This window comes from Pelophylax lessonae, assembly GCF_965119305.1.
Source record: "Pelophylax lessonae genome assembly, chromosome: 3".
Classification (NCBI taxonomy): domain Eukaryota; kingdom Metazoa; phylum Chordata; class Amphibia; order Anura; family Ranidae; genus Pelophylax; species Pelophylax lessonae.
Window position 1 is genome coordinate 668,169,086 of NC_138770.1, and position 12,676 is coordinate 668,181,761.

The 12,676-nt window shown below is 46.2% G+C and overlaps 1 protein-coding gene across 1 annotated transcript in view; it reads right to left on the bottom strand.

Annotated features, from left to right (window-relative positions):
• LOC309549767 (uncharacterized protein) overlaps window positions 1-12,676 on the bottom strand; it is a 145,793-nt gene that overhangs the window by 48,024 nt on the left and 85,093 nt on the right. The window contains exons 18-20 of the mRNA XM_082250279.1: window positions 7,288-7,508; window positions 3,421-3,595; window positions 1,111-1,242 (exon numbers count right to left, since the gene is read on the bottom strand). Of these exons, the coding sequence (XP_082106405.1) occupies window positions 1,111-1,242; window positions 3,421-3,595; window positions 7,288-7,508 (528 nt within the window). The remainder of the gene's footprint in view (window positions 1-1,110; window positions 1,243-3,420; window positions 3,596-7,287; window positions 7,509-12,676) is intronic.

A 12,676-nucleotide genomic window follows, 5' to 3' on the forward strand; every position in this document is an offset into this window, starting at 1 on the left:
GGGAGGAGAGGCGGTGATCACCGCCGCTCTTCCCCGATCGTCGGGGAATCGAGTCTGGAGATCCGCCTGCTTGTGTAAACAGAGCGGGCGGATCTCCTAAGTGACAGACAGTGACAGATTGCAGGGTTCAGCATAGCTGAACATGCGATCTGTCCCTGTGTCACTCAGTCACCTCCCCCCACACACGTCAGTAAGCACCAGGCATACATTAACCCCTCCCTCTCCAATAAAATTAACCCCTTCCCTGGCAGTGTCATTTTTACAGTAACAGTGCATATATATAGCACTGATTACTGCAGTAATGTCACTGGTACCCCCAAAAGTGTACAAAATGTCAATCAAGGGTCCGATCTGTCTGCCGCAATGTCGCAGTCCCGCAAAAAAAAAACGCAGATCGCCGCCATTACTCGTTAAAAAAAAAAACACCAAAAATGACAGAAATCTTTCCCTTAGTTAGTAAACGCAATAACTTTTGCGCAAACCAATCAAAATACGCTTATTGTGATTTTTTTTTACCAAACATAGGTAGCAGAAAACAAATTGGCCAAAAATTTTAAAAAAATTTGATTTTTACATTTTTTTGGGGGGGAATTTCATATAAAAAAAAATGTGAAAAATATTGTTATTTTTTCAAAATCTATGCCCTTTTTTTGTTTATAGCGCAAAAAGTAAAAATCACACAGGTGATCAAATACCACCAAAAGAAATCTCTGTTTGTGGGAAAAAAAGGATGTAAATTTCGTTTGGGTACGACGTCGCACGACCGCGCAATTGTCAGTTAAAGTCGCACAGTGCCGAATCGCAAAAAGTGGCCTGGATGTAAGACAGCAAAATCCTCCGGTAGTAAAGTGGTTAACTGGCTATTATGTAGCAATAAAGATCTTTATACAGATTTTGGAGTTGCCGGCTATTTCTTTTGTTGACTAATAGTGATAATATATAGCAGCTTTTTTATTATAAACTGATGAGCTGAGTGTGATTTTCTTCCTTTCTAATTAATAAAGAACTTTAGAAACCCCAGCTTGTTAATAATGTTTATCCGGCGTGTGAAGGATTCTGAATCGGAAATCTTTTCATTTTCTGTGAATTGTTCTCGGATCGATCACTTACGGTCTGAGTGGGCACTACAGCCTCTCTGGTCCTCTGATTCTTGTTTCCCAGGATCCTCGGGTGTTTCTGACATCGCCATCTCATTAGGACCCAGCTCAGCATCCCTTGTAGCTCCTCCAGACGTTCCTTAATCTGTAAGGGGGGGGGGGGGTATAAAATGGTAAAAATCTAACCATTTGGGATAAAAAGAAGGTTAACTGAATGAATGAATGAATCAATCAACCAACCAACCAACCAACCAATCAATCTATGATTAAAAATATGTCAGATGTTAAAGTACCAACTACAGCAAAGTCACTGGCTGCCAATCAAAGGAGTTTTTTTTTTCCTATTGTGAAGTTCCACGTACCCTGTGTGCTCTAACTGCACCTTTACTAATATTGCCGGACAAGATGATGCTGTGACTTAAAAATCTGTCTATCCTGTACTGTCATAGAACAGGATAGAAACAAACTGCTACCCTGTGCCTGGACCCTTCTACCCCCCAAAAAAAGTCTTCTGAATGGAATCATAAAGTACCCAGAGCCTTTAAAGGGGTTAACATATCTCAATATTTCCAAAGTCCTGCTCTAACAGCAGATAATCCTGACTTCCAACAAAGAAGCTCAGCTCTAACAGAAAAGAACCCTTACCTAACACAAATAAGCTCTGCTTTAACATCAAATAACCCTTAGCTTATTACAAATAAACTCTTCTCTAACAGCCGAGAGTCCTTACCTCCCACAAAAAAGCTCTTCTCTAACAGCAGAGAGCCCTTACCTCCCACAAATAAGCTCTTTCCTACAGCAGAGAGCCCTTACCTCCCACAAATAAGTTCTTCTCTAACAGCAGAGAGCCCTTACCTTCCACAAATAAGCTCTTCTCTAACAGCAGAGAGCTCTTACCTCCCACAAACAGGTTCTTCTCTAACAGCAGAGAGCCCTTACCTTCCACAAACAGGTTCTTCTCTAACAGCAGAGAGCCCTTACCTTCCACAAACAGGTTCTTCTCTACAGCAGAGAACCCTTACCTCCCACAAATAGGTTCTTCTCTAACAGCAGAGAGCTCTTACCACCCACAAATAAGCTCTTCTCTACAGCAGAGAGCCCTTACCTTCCACAAATAGTGTCTCCTCTAATAGCAAAGTACCAATACCTCTCAAAAATAAGCTCTGCTCTAACAGCAGAGAGCCCTTACCTCCCACAAATAGGTTCTTCTCTAACAGCAGAGAGCCCTTACATCCCACAAACAGGTTCTTCTCTAACAGCAGATAGCCCTTACCTCCCACAAATAGATTCTTCTCTAACGGCAGATTTCCCTTACCTCCCACAAATACACTCTGCTCTAGCAGCAGAGAGCCCTTACCTCCCACAAATAAGCTCCGCTCTAACAGAGAACAATTACCTCCAACAAATAAGCTCTGCTCAAACAGCTAAGAGAACCCTTACCTCTCACACATAGTGTCTGCTCTAATAGCAAAGTACCCATAACTCTCAAAAATAAGCTCTGCTCTTACAGCAGAGAGCCCTTACCTCCCACAAATAAGCTTTTCCCTACAGCAGAGAGCCCTTACCTCCCACAAATAGGATCTTCTCTAACAACAGAGAGCCCTTACATCCCACAAATAAGCTCTTCTCTAACAGTGAACTATTACCTCCAACAAATAAGCTCTGCTGTAACAGCAGAGAGTCCTTACCACCCACAAATAAGCTCTTCTCAAACAGCAGAGAGCCCTTACCTTCCACAAATACGCTCTGCTTTAACAGCAAATAGCCCTGACTTTCCGCAAATAAGATATTTTCTAACTGAGAACTACAGTATTACCTCCAGCAAATGAGCCCTGCTCTAACAGCACAGAACAATTACCTCCAACAAATAAGCTCTGCTCTAAGAGCAAAGAACCCTTACCTCTCACAAATAGTGTCTGTCCTAATAGTAAAGTACCCATACCTCCCACAAATAAACTCTGCTTTAACAGCAAAGAACCTTTAACTCGCACAACTAAAGGAAATCTAAAGCCCAAACCATTTTTTTGTGTTTGGAAATGCTAAGGAAGGGGTAAAACTAATATCTAGGTGTTTTTTTCTGCTGTGTGCTACATAGGAGATTCCCTTCACTTCCTGTCTTGGAAACACAACAGGAAGTGGGGGGGGGGGTCCTCTCTTGGATAGCTGTCCCTTGAACAGGTGTACCAAATGTAATACTTCCCTTTATTTTCTCTTCTGTTGTCATCTGTCACATTTAATTGACCCGTCACTTTCTGTCCTGAGGACAATGGTGACCCGCACTGCAGCTTCCAAGACTATCACACAAGGTACTGTCCGTACTCACCGTCTGCGTCAGAAGACGGTCTTCTCCAATCAGCTTCCAGCCGACACCCGCCAGCACCTCGAACTCTTTCATCTTGCTGTCAATGCTTCTCTCCAGACCCTCCCTCCACGCTGGGCTAAGCCGGTCCTCTGGGCTGTCCGACAGAATCTGAGCTCTCGTCTCCTCCGTCCAGGATCTGCAGAGAGAGGATCACACGGCTCACTCGAAGCGTGCTGGGAAAACCAGGCTGGCAATTTGTTTGCAATACTCAGTTTCCGGAAAACTGTTATAATTATGCTGGAGCCTTGGATGACCTTTTAGTGGGAGCTACCCGATCATGCATGGGCTCTCAAACCTTAGAGAAACCTGGTCTACAGAGAGAGACAGTGTAATGGCAGCTCATAAGTACAAGTTATACCAGTCACTCTCAATGAGGGTTCTGTAGGACCCTAGGATTCCTCCAGAGGTTGAAAGGGCTTCCTTGAACTGTGGCTGATTGACCTCTCATCATGTATAGTTCCAAGGCTGGTTTACCTTGGCCAAGCCAGTGGCATAATACCAATGATCTTTTAAGTTGTCTGTAAACTCAGTATTCTGACCACCACTGTAAGGGGGCATTATTTTCCCAACTGAACACCACTGTAAGGGGCATTCTTCCCACTAACCGCCAATGTAAGGGGCATTCCTCCCACTGACCACCAATGTAAGGAGCATTCTTCCCACTGACCACCAATGTAAGGGGCATTCCTCCCACTGACCACCAATGTAAGGGGCATTCCTCCCACTGACCACTACTGTTAGGGGCATTCTTCCCACTGACCACCAATGTAAGGACCATTCTTCCCACTGACCACCATTGTAAGAGGCATTCCTCCCACTGACCACCACTGTAAGGACCATTCTTCCCTCTGACCACCACTGTAAGGACCATTCTTCCCACTGACCACCAATCTAAGGGGCATTTCTCCCACTGACCACCAATGTAAGGAACATTCTTCCCACTGACCACCAATGTAAGGAACATTCTTCCCACTGACCACCAATCTAAGGGGCATTCTTCCCACTGACCACCAATATAAGGAGCATTCTTCCCACTGACCACCAATGTAAAGAGCATTTGTCAGAGAAACCTTCAGCTGCAGACTGGTCGTCACATGACAAGCACCACATGACTTCCACATGACTTCCTGGCTGCCTATAAAAGCTGAGCAAGTGCTCAGAGGAATTGCTGGTTTGTCTTTCAGCTTCCTGTACCTGAGTTCCTGTTTCCTGTGTGATCGTTTACCTGCTGTGACCCGGATTGACCCTGACCTACTCTGCTCTTCTCCTGGACCCGACCTTGGCTTGTTTTACGGACTTTGCTTTTGCTTACCTGTGTTTGACCCTCTGCCTGCGACCCGGATTTACCTTCAGTCTCCTGTGCCTTGACCTTCTGCTTGTGACCTAGTCTTGTCTCCTATCTCCAGTGCCTTGACCCTCAGCCTGTGACCTGGATTGTCTGCTTACCTGTGTTTGACCCTCAGCCTGCTCCGGACTTTTACTGCTGGATCCTGATCAGTCTCTGCTCCAGCTCTACAGGACCTCCACGCAAGCTCTACCCTGCCTGCTGGTAGCTTGTGCCTCTTTGTGCCATCCACCCTCTGTATCACCTCCAGAGGGGCGGAGTGCGCTTAGTCGCAACAGCGAACCGCTCTCGGCATCTCGGCCTCGGTGAGTACCTCTATTCTGATAGCATTCTTCCCACTGACCACCATTATAAGAGGCATTCCTCCCACTGACCACCACTGTAAGGAGCATTCTTCCCACTGGCCTCCAATGTAAGGAGCATTCTTCCCACTGATCACCAATGTAAGGAGCATTCTTCCCACTGACCACCAATGTAAGGAGCATTCTTTCCACTGACCACCAATCTAAGGGGCATTCTCCCCACTGACCTCCAATGTAAGGGACATTCTTCCCACTGATCACCAATCTAAGGGGCATTTCTCCCACTGACCATCACTGTAAGGAGCATTCTTCCCACTGACCACCAATCTAAGGGGAATTCTTCAGACTGACCACCAATGGAAAGGCAATTTTTCCCACTTATCCCAAATGAATTGGTTTTAGCAGGGTTTCACCAAGAGCTGAGAATTATTTTATGGGTATCCCCTAATCTGATTACTAGGAAACCCATCACAGCCAGGTTCTGCAGGCTCCTCATGTTTGCTGCTGGAAAGGTCTGCAGCCTCTGGTCACACAATTCTCTACTATGCCTATTCTACGCTTTGTCTGGGAGTCTCATGCGGTTTACAATGGGCAAAGTTGAGAATCCCAGGCCTGCACATTCACATGACTCAGCAACTGGTGTTCTCTGATTACCAGCAAGCTGGTGACACTCAACAATGGGTGGTCTGTAGGACTACAGTCATCATGGAATGTTGTGACTGCCTGCCATATGTCACTGCGGCCAAATCATGTAACTCCTGTCCTATCTACACACAGACAATGCAGCACTTACATTACCCCCAGGTAGCTCAGGATGAATTATCTCAGCTGGGAGGTTCTATGTAATCGGGGGTGGTTCCTCTGGAAGTTCCTCAGGAGTTCCGGTTAAGGTCTGCAGCCTCTGGTCGCACAATTCTCTACTATGCCTATTCTACACTTTATCTGGAAGTCTCAAGCAGCATACAATGGTCAATTTGGAATCCCAGGCCTGCACATTTACATTGCGCAGCAACTGGTATTCCTGGATAACCAGCAAGCTGGTGAAACTCAAAAATGAGTGTCCTTGAGGACTACAGTCATAGTGGCATTTCATGACTGCCTGCCATGTGTCATTGCGGTCAGAATATGTCAATTTTGTCTTATCTACATCCAGCCAATACAGCATTTACATTATCCACAGGTAGTTTAGGAAGAATTCTCTCAGCTGGGAGGTTCTATGTAATTAGGGGAAGTTCCTCTGGATGTTCCTCAGGAACTCTGATTCAGGTCTGCACTCTCTGGTCACACAATTATCTATTATGCCTATTCTACACTTCATCTGGGAGTCTCATGCAGCATACAATGGGCAAAGTTGGTGTCAGGGATCCACTGCGTTGCGCAGGCGCACTGGCGCCGCAAACCGGCGAACGCCTATGCGCATGCGTGTACGAAGAGGCGCCTTGATTAGCTAGAGGCTACCTTACAATAGTTTGAGGGTACCTTATAATAGATCAAGGCTACCTTGGAATAGTTCGAGGCTACTAAATTGGCGCCAAAACAGCATATTTAAACACAGCAGTCACTCCAGGTAATTGCTGTGTTATCTTTAGCTCTTCCTTGTGATCCTGTGTACCTGTTGTTCCTGATTATTTGACCCGGCTTCCTCTTGACCTTGTTACTTGCTGCCTGCCCTGACCTTTGGCTCGTCTGACTACTCTTTTGGTTATCCTTTGTCTGCTTCTCCGCTTCTGGACCGGAACCTGCACTCTGCCTGGCTGGGTGATCCTGGGGACCGCGACCTGTTGCTAGCTTGCAGCGTAGTCCATCCCCACCATTAGGGGCTCTGGTGAAAACCAGCAAACACTTAGACTCCGCACCTCAGGTGAACCTGTGTCCTTATCAGAGTACTTACCTTAGTGTCCATCCGGTATCCAGCTCTGCTACCGTGGCCTTTCATCAGATGAGAGTTCTCTCTATTAGTCAGGCTCCACCTGCCATCCTGACAGTTGGGAATCCCAGGCCTACACATTCGTATGGCTCAGCAACTAGTGTTCCCCAATTGCCAGCAAGTTGGCGACACTCAACAATGGGTGGCCTGGAGAACTACAGTCATCATGGAATTTCATGGCCGCCTGCCATGTTACATTGCGGTCAGATCATGCAAATCCTGTCTTATCTACACACAGTCAATACAGTACTTACATCATCCCCAGGTAGCTCAGGAAGAATTCTCTCAGCTGGGAGGTTCTTTGTAATCGGATGCGGTTCCTCTGGATGTCCTCCTGTAGCTGGCCCCAAGCTTGCAGGGTTTCCTCAATGCTTCTCCCCAGCACCTCACTCCTCTGGGGGCAGAGTTCTTGTAGCGGGCCCCTCTGCTCTTTCAGCCTCCTCACCTCCGCCTCCATCTCTCCCATCACCTCTGCCTGGAGGACAAAATAACTGCTGCCATGTCAAAGTCACCACAGCTGGAAATATTCCACATAACCTGGCTCTGTGTCAACTATAACGTAAAGCTTCCTACAATGCCAGGTTGGATAGTTACTACAAAGTGAAACAACTCACAATCTTTATACAAGGCATTTTAATTTATTTTCCAACTTGCTCCACACATCAATAAATGGTATGGAGCCCTATGTGTGCCTACCTGTGTTTGACCTGGCTTGTCCTCGACTCTCCTCTGGATTCCTGCCTGCCTATCTGTGACCTCAGCCTGTGCTTTGACCCTGCTCTTGTCTCATGCTCTTGTACCTCGCTGCCTGACTGTGTACTGACTCTGGCTTGTATCCTGACCCTGCTCTTGTCTCAGGTTCCTGTACCTGCATTGCCCAGCTGTTGATGACCCCTTGGCTTATGTTCCGGCTACGTTCCAGCCTACTGATCCAGCATCACAGAGTTCCACTTCCAGTTGCCCGTCTGGTGATCCGCGGCCATTGGTTTCCTGTCAAGCTTTAGCTGGTGCCACCTGCTATACCGGCCCTCGTGCCACTTTGTGTCCCACGCTACCTGTCATCTCTACCAGGGGTGTTGGACAGGAGGTGCTAGAGAAGCCCCCTCTACAGCTCGATCTCCACCAGGTAAATGATAGTACCACAGTACCAGATGTCGGAGACCGAGAGAGGGGACTTCCCTTCTGGAGATGCTATGCCAGCAACTTACCTTTCTTATCCAAGGAGTCAACACCCTCCAAGAGGATTATTTCCAGCTTGAGGGTCGCATCCAATCCATGGCCTCCATCTTAGCAACTCCTGCACCTGCTGTGGCTCCTGGACCCCCCCATACCTGAACGGGCCTCATCTGCACCTGCAGTGATTATACCACCACCAGAACCACAGGTACCTGCCCCGGAACGATTCTCAGGTGATCGGCACAAGTACTGGGCATTCGCTCTGCAGCCACAGACTTTCTCACTTGAATACACCAGGGTGGAGTTTGCTATCTCCCTGCTTCTAGGAGAACCACAGTCATGGGCCCATGGCCTTCTAGAATAGAACAATGCAGGCTTGAACTCTATCACATCGTTCTTTGAAGAGATGGCCTAGCTCTATGACAATCCCCAGCGATCCACCACAGCTGAATCTACCCTACATGCACTGCAGCAAGGTCGCCGCCCTGTCGAAGACTGTCGCAGAATTCTGCAAGTGGGCCTCCAATACAGGCTAGAATGATGCAGTCCTAGGGCATAAATTCCACCTTGGCCTGTCTGAAGGCCTTAAAGACAAACTTGCCAGAGTGGGTAAGCCCGGCTCTCTTGATGGCCTCATTGGTCTCACGATCCAACTTGATGGCAGGTTTAGGGAAAGGAGAATGGAAAGAGCCAGTAGTATCAGACCTACCTGGATGTTACCACGGTACCATTAGCTCCTGCACCTCTTCCATCTACCAATACCCCCACAGCCTTCGGGGTAGAACTAATGCAACTGGGGCTCTTGCTCTCCCCACTCACCACTGAGGAGAGATTGCGAAGTTCCCAAATTTTTTCAACACTTTAGGGCAGCCACTGTGTTTACAAAACTTGACTTACGAGGAGCATACAATCTAGTACGGAAGGGGATGAATGGAAGACAGCCTTTCGCACCAGATTCGGACTCTATGAATACCTTGTAATGGCCTTTGAGTTTTGTAATACTCCAGCAACCTTTTCAGCATTTCGTAAACAATATTTTCAGAGACTTTCTTGACCTTTTTATGTCTGTATTTCTTGATGAAATCCTCATCTTTTCAGTATCCATCGAAATGCACCATAAACACGTTGAAAAGGTCCTCGGCCGCCTAAGAGGCCATGGATTGTACGCAATGGCCAAAAAATGCAAATTCGAAAAAGAAACAATCCAATTCTTGGGACTTATAATTTCCATCTCCATGGACCCCCAGAAGGTCAAATCTATCTTCGAATCTCCCACTCCCACAGACAGGAAGAGCATGCAAAGATTTATAGGTTTGCCAAATTCTACCACAAGTTTAATAAGAATTTCTCTGCTATTATGTCTTCTGTCACACAGCTGACAAAGCAAAATACTCATTTTTAATGAACACTGGCAGCACAAGCTGCATTTGACCAGTTGAAGACCCTATTTACCACAGCACCTCCAAACCCTGCATCACTATACGTCCTTGAAGTGGATGCCTCAGAAAATGCCATAGGTGCCATCCTGTCACAGCGCCAGGGCACAAAGTCCCTTCTTCATCCCATTGCCTTCTTTTCTAGGAAACTCAGTCCGGCAGAAAATAATTATGATGTGGGAGACCTGGAGCTGTTGGCTGTAAAGATGGGCCTAGAAGGATGGCGCTACCTGTTAGAAGGGGCAGCTCACCCTATTTTGTCTCATGCTCTTGTAACTCGCTGCCCGACTGTGTACCGACTCCGGCTTGTATCCTGACCCTGCTCTTGTCTCATGTTCCTGTACCCGCATTTCCCGGCTGCTGGCGCCCCCTTGGCTTGCGTTCTGGCTACGTTCCTGCCTACTGATCCAGCATCATGGAGTTCCAGTTCCAGGCGCACGTCTGGTAATCCACGGCCATCGGTTTCCTGTCTGGTGATCCAGCCCTCGTGCCACTTTGTGTCCCACACTACCTGTCATCTCTACCACGGGTGTTAGACAGGAGGTGCAAGAGAAGCCCCCTCTACAGCTTGATCTCCACCAGGTATTAGATAATGACCCTGTCCCGGCATTGCCTAGAAGACTTGAGACTACGGATCAGACCCTGAGTGTTCCCTGAAGTCTAGGTCAGGAGTTCTGATTCAATTATTCCTAAAAAACCAATTCTGAACAGTCTGCGTTCCGAGTCTACGCACTACAAGTTAATGATCTCCTCTGCAACCTGGATGTCTAACAACCCAGCTGAGATTTTTCATTTGTATCATTACAAATTGAAATTTGGACAAAACTTTAGTTATTCAGAGATTCAGATGTATCCGAATCTCTGAATCACAACAGTAAGAGCCGATTCACATTGAGGCGACACGACTTTGGAGGGCGACGCTGTGCACCGCGACTTCGGTGCGACTTGCGGAGACTTCACATAATGGAAGTCTATGCAAGTCGCTCCGAGGTCGCCCCAAAGTAGTACAGGACCCTTTTTCTAAGTCGGACCGACTTGTGTCGCTCCTATTAGAACGGGTCCTGTACTACTCAATGGACCGCGACATACCGCGACTTGTCAGGCTGACAAGTCACCTGACAAGTCGCGCTAATGTGAATGGGCTCTAACGAATTTCAACTAATCCAAAATAAATTATAAAGAAAGAAAACAAATTAATTTGTATCCATTTGTTTCATTCCAATGATATGATGTGACAGATGGTGTCTTTTGTTAATGCTTGAAGCATCCGAAATAATGTAACAACATAACAAATCATCTGAATTGGTTCAGATCCTTTTTATTTTGCCTGAACATTTTGTATTATTATAAAGAAAATGCTTTATTTATGACATGGAAACATATTGCAATAAACACAGTAAGGTTTAAAAGTGGAGTGACATGTTTGGGTTGGATGGAGGCAGTGTTACCAACCTACTAGATTGAAATTTACTGGCACGACACCCAAAATTTACTAGTACAGCCAAGATTTTACTGGCATTTCTCAAATTTAAAAAAAAATTACAGTTTTACGCCCAAATTTCAATATTTAGGCTACAAATAAGTACAATATGCAATTAGAGAGGTGATTTAAGATGGATATTAACCAATTACAGCAAAGTGACGTAGACCTACGTCGGCTAACTTTGCGTGGTTATGCCGGGATGATGCCTCTAGCTAGAGGCATCATCCCGGTACCGTTGTTTAGAGCCGGCGGTCAGCTTTCTGGCGGTAATGACCGATGCGGCTCAGGAGCCGCTCGATTGTTACCCCGGTGAGCGGGAGGGGGCGTCCCCCCTTCCCGTCGCCTTTCGCGGCTCTGCCCGGGCCTCCCATCCCACCGGCTGGATGGAGTCCCGATCTAAGCCGGATGCGGCTTCGAACGGGTCTCCGATGACGTAACCCGGAGGCGGGGTCCATGACGTCACGTCCGGGTTACTCTGCTGCTAAAGGCGGCAAATTTAAAAAATGAGTGTATTAAAAAATGCTGTTTTCGGCGTTTTGAATACATGGAAGTGCAGTGGAGGGGTTTGGGGTCTTTTAGACCCCCCATCCCTCCATAAAGTGTACCTGTCACTGCATATTGCTGTCACAAGGGATGTTTACATTGCTTGTGACAGCAATAAAAGTGATCAGATTTTTTTTGTAAAAAACCTGTGTTAAAATAAAAAAAAATAAAATAAAATAAATAGGAAAAAAAAAAATGTTAGCAGCCCCCCATCGCCATGAGCTTGCGCACGAAAGAAAACTTATATGGAAGTTGAGCCGCGAATGAAATCGCTGTTCAAACCACACGTGAGGTATCGCTGCGATTGCCAGAGCATGAGCAATAATTTAAAAAAAAGAGCTACATTCTAACTCTAAACTGGTAACCGTTAAACATTTTTTAAAGCGCCACCTATGGAGATTTCTGTTGACCGTAGTTTGTCGCCATTCCACGGACGGGTGTGCGCAATTTTAAACCGTAACATGTTGGGTATCTATTTACTCGGCGTGACATCATCTTTCACAATATACAAAAAATGGGCTAACTTTACTGTTTAGTTTTTTTTAAATGCAGTGAAATGTGATTTTTCGTAATTTTTTTTTATTCTCCAGAGTCTTTGCTAAAAAAATATATATAATGTTTGGGGGTTCTAAATAATTTTCTAGCAAAAAATACTGATTCAAACTTGTAAACAAAAAGTGTCAAAAATAGGCCTGGGCTTAAGTGGTTAAGGCAAAAAACATGCGGTACCTGCACCTTTTCTCCTAAAGAAAAAAAACATAATGCAAGTGGTCCAGGTGGCCTGGGCACAGACAGAATGCAGTACCGGATTACATGGGTGACCCAGAAAGGGGGGGGGGTACCTATTCACTGAGAAAAACAGTACTGCAATTGGTCCAGTTGGCCTGCACACAGACAGCAGTGCTCTGGGTCGCTGGTCTTCACTCCTGGTATTGGCACCAGTGAGGGATGTATGGCACTGGATTTAGGTAAAAAGAAAAAAAAAAGTTCATTTTTTTAGTACAG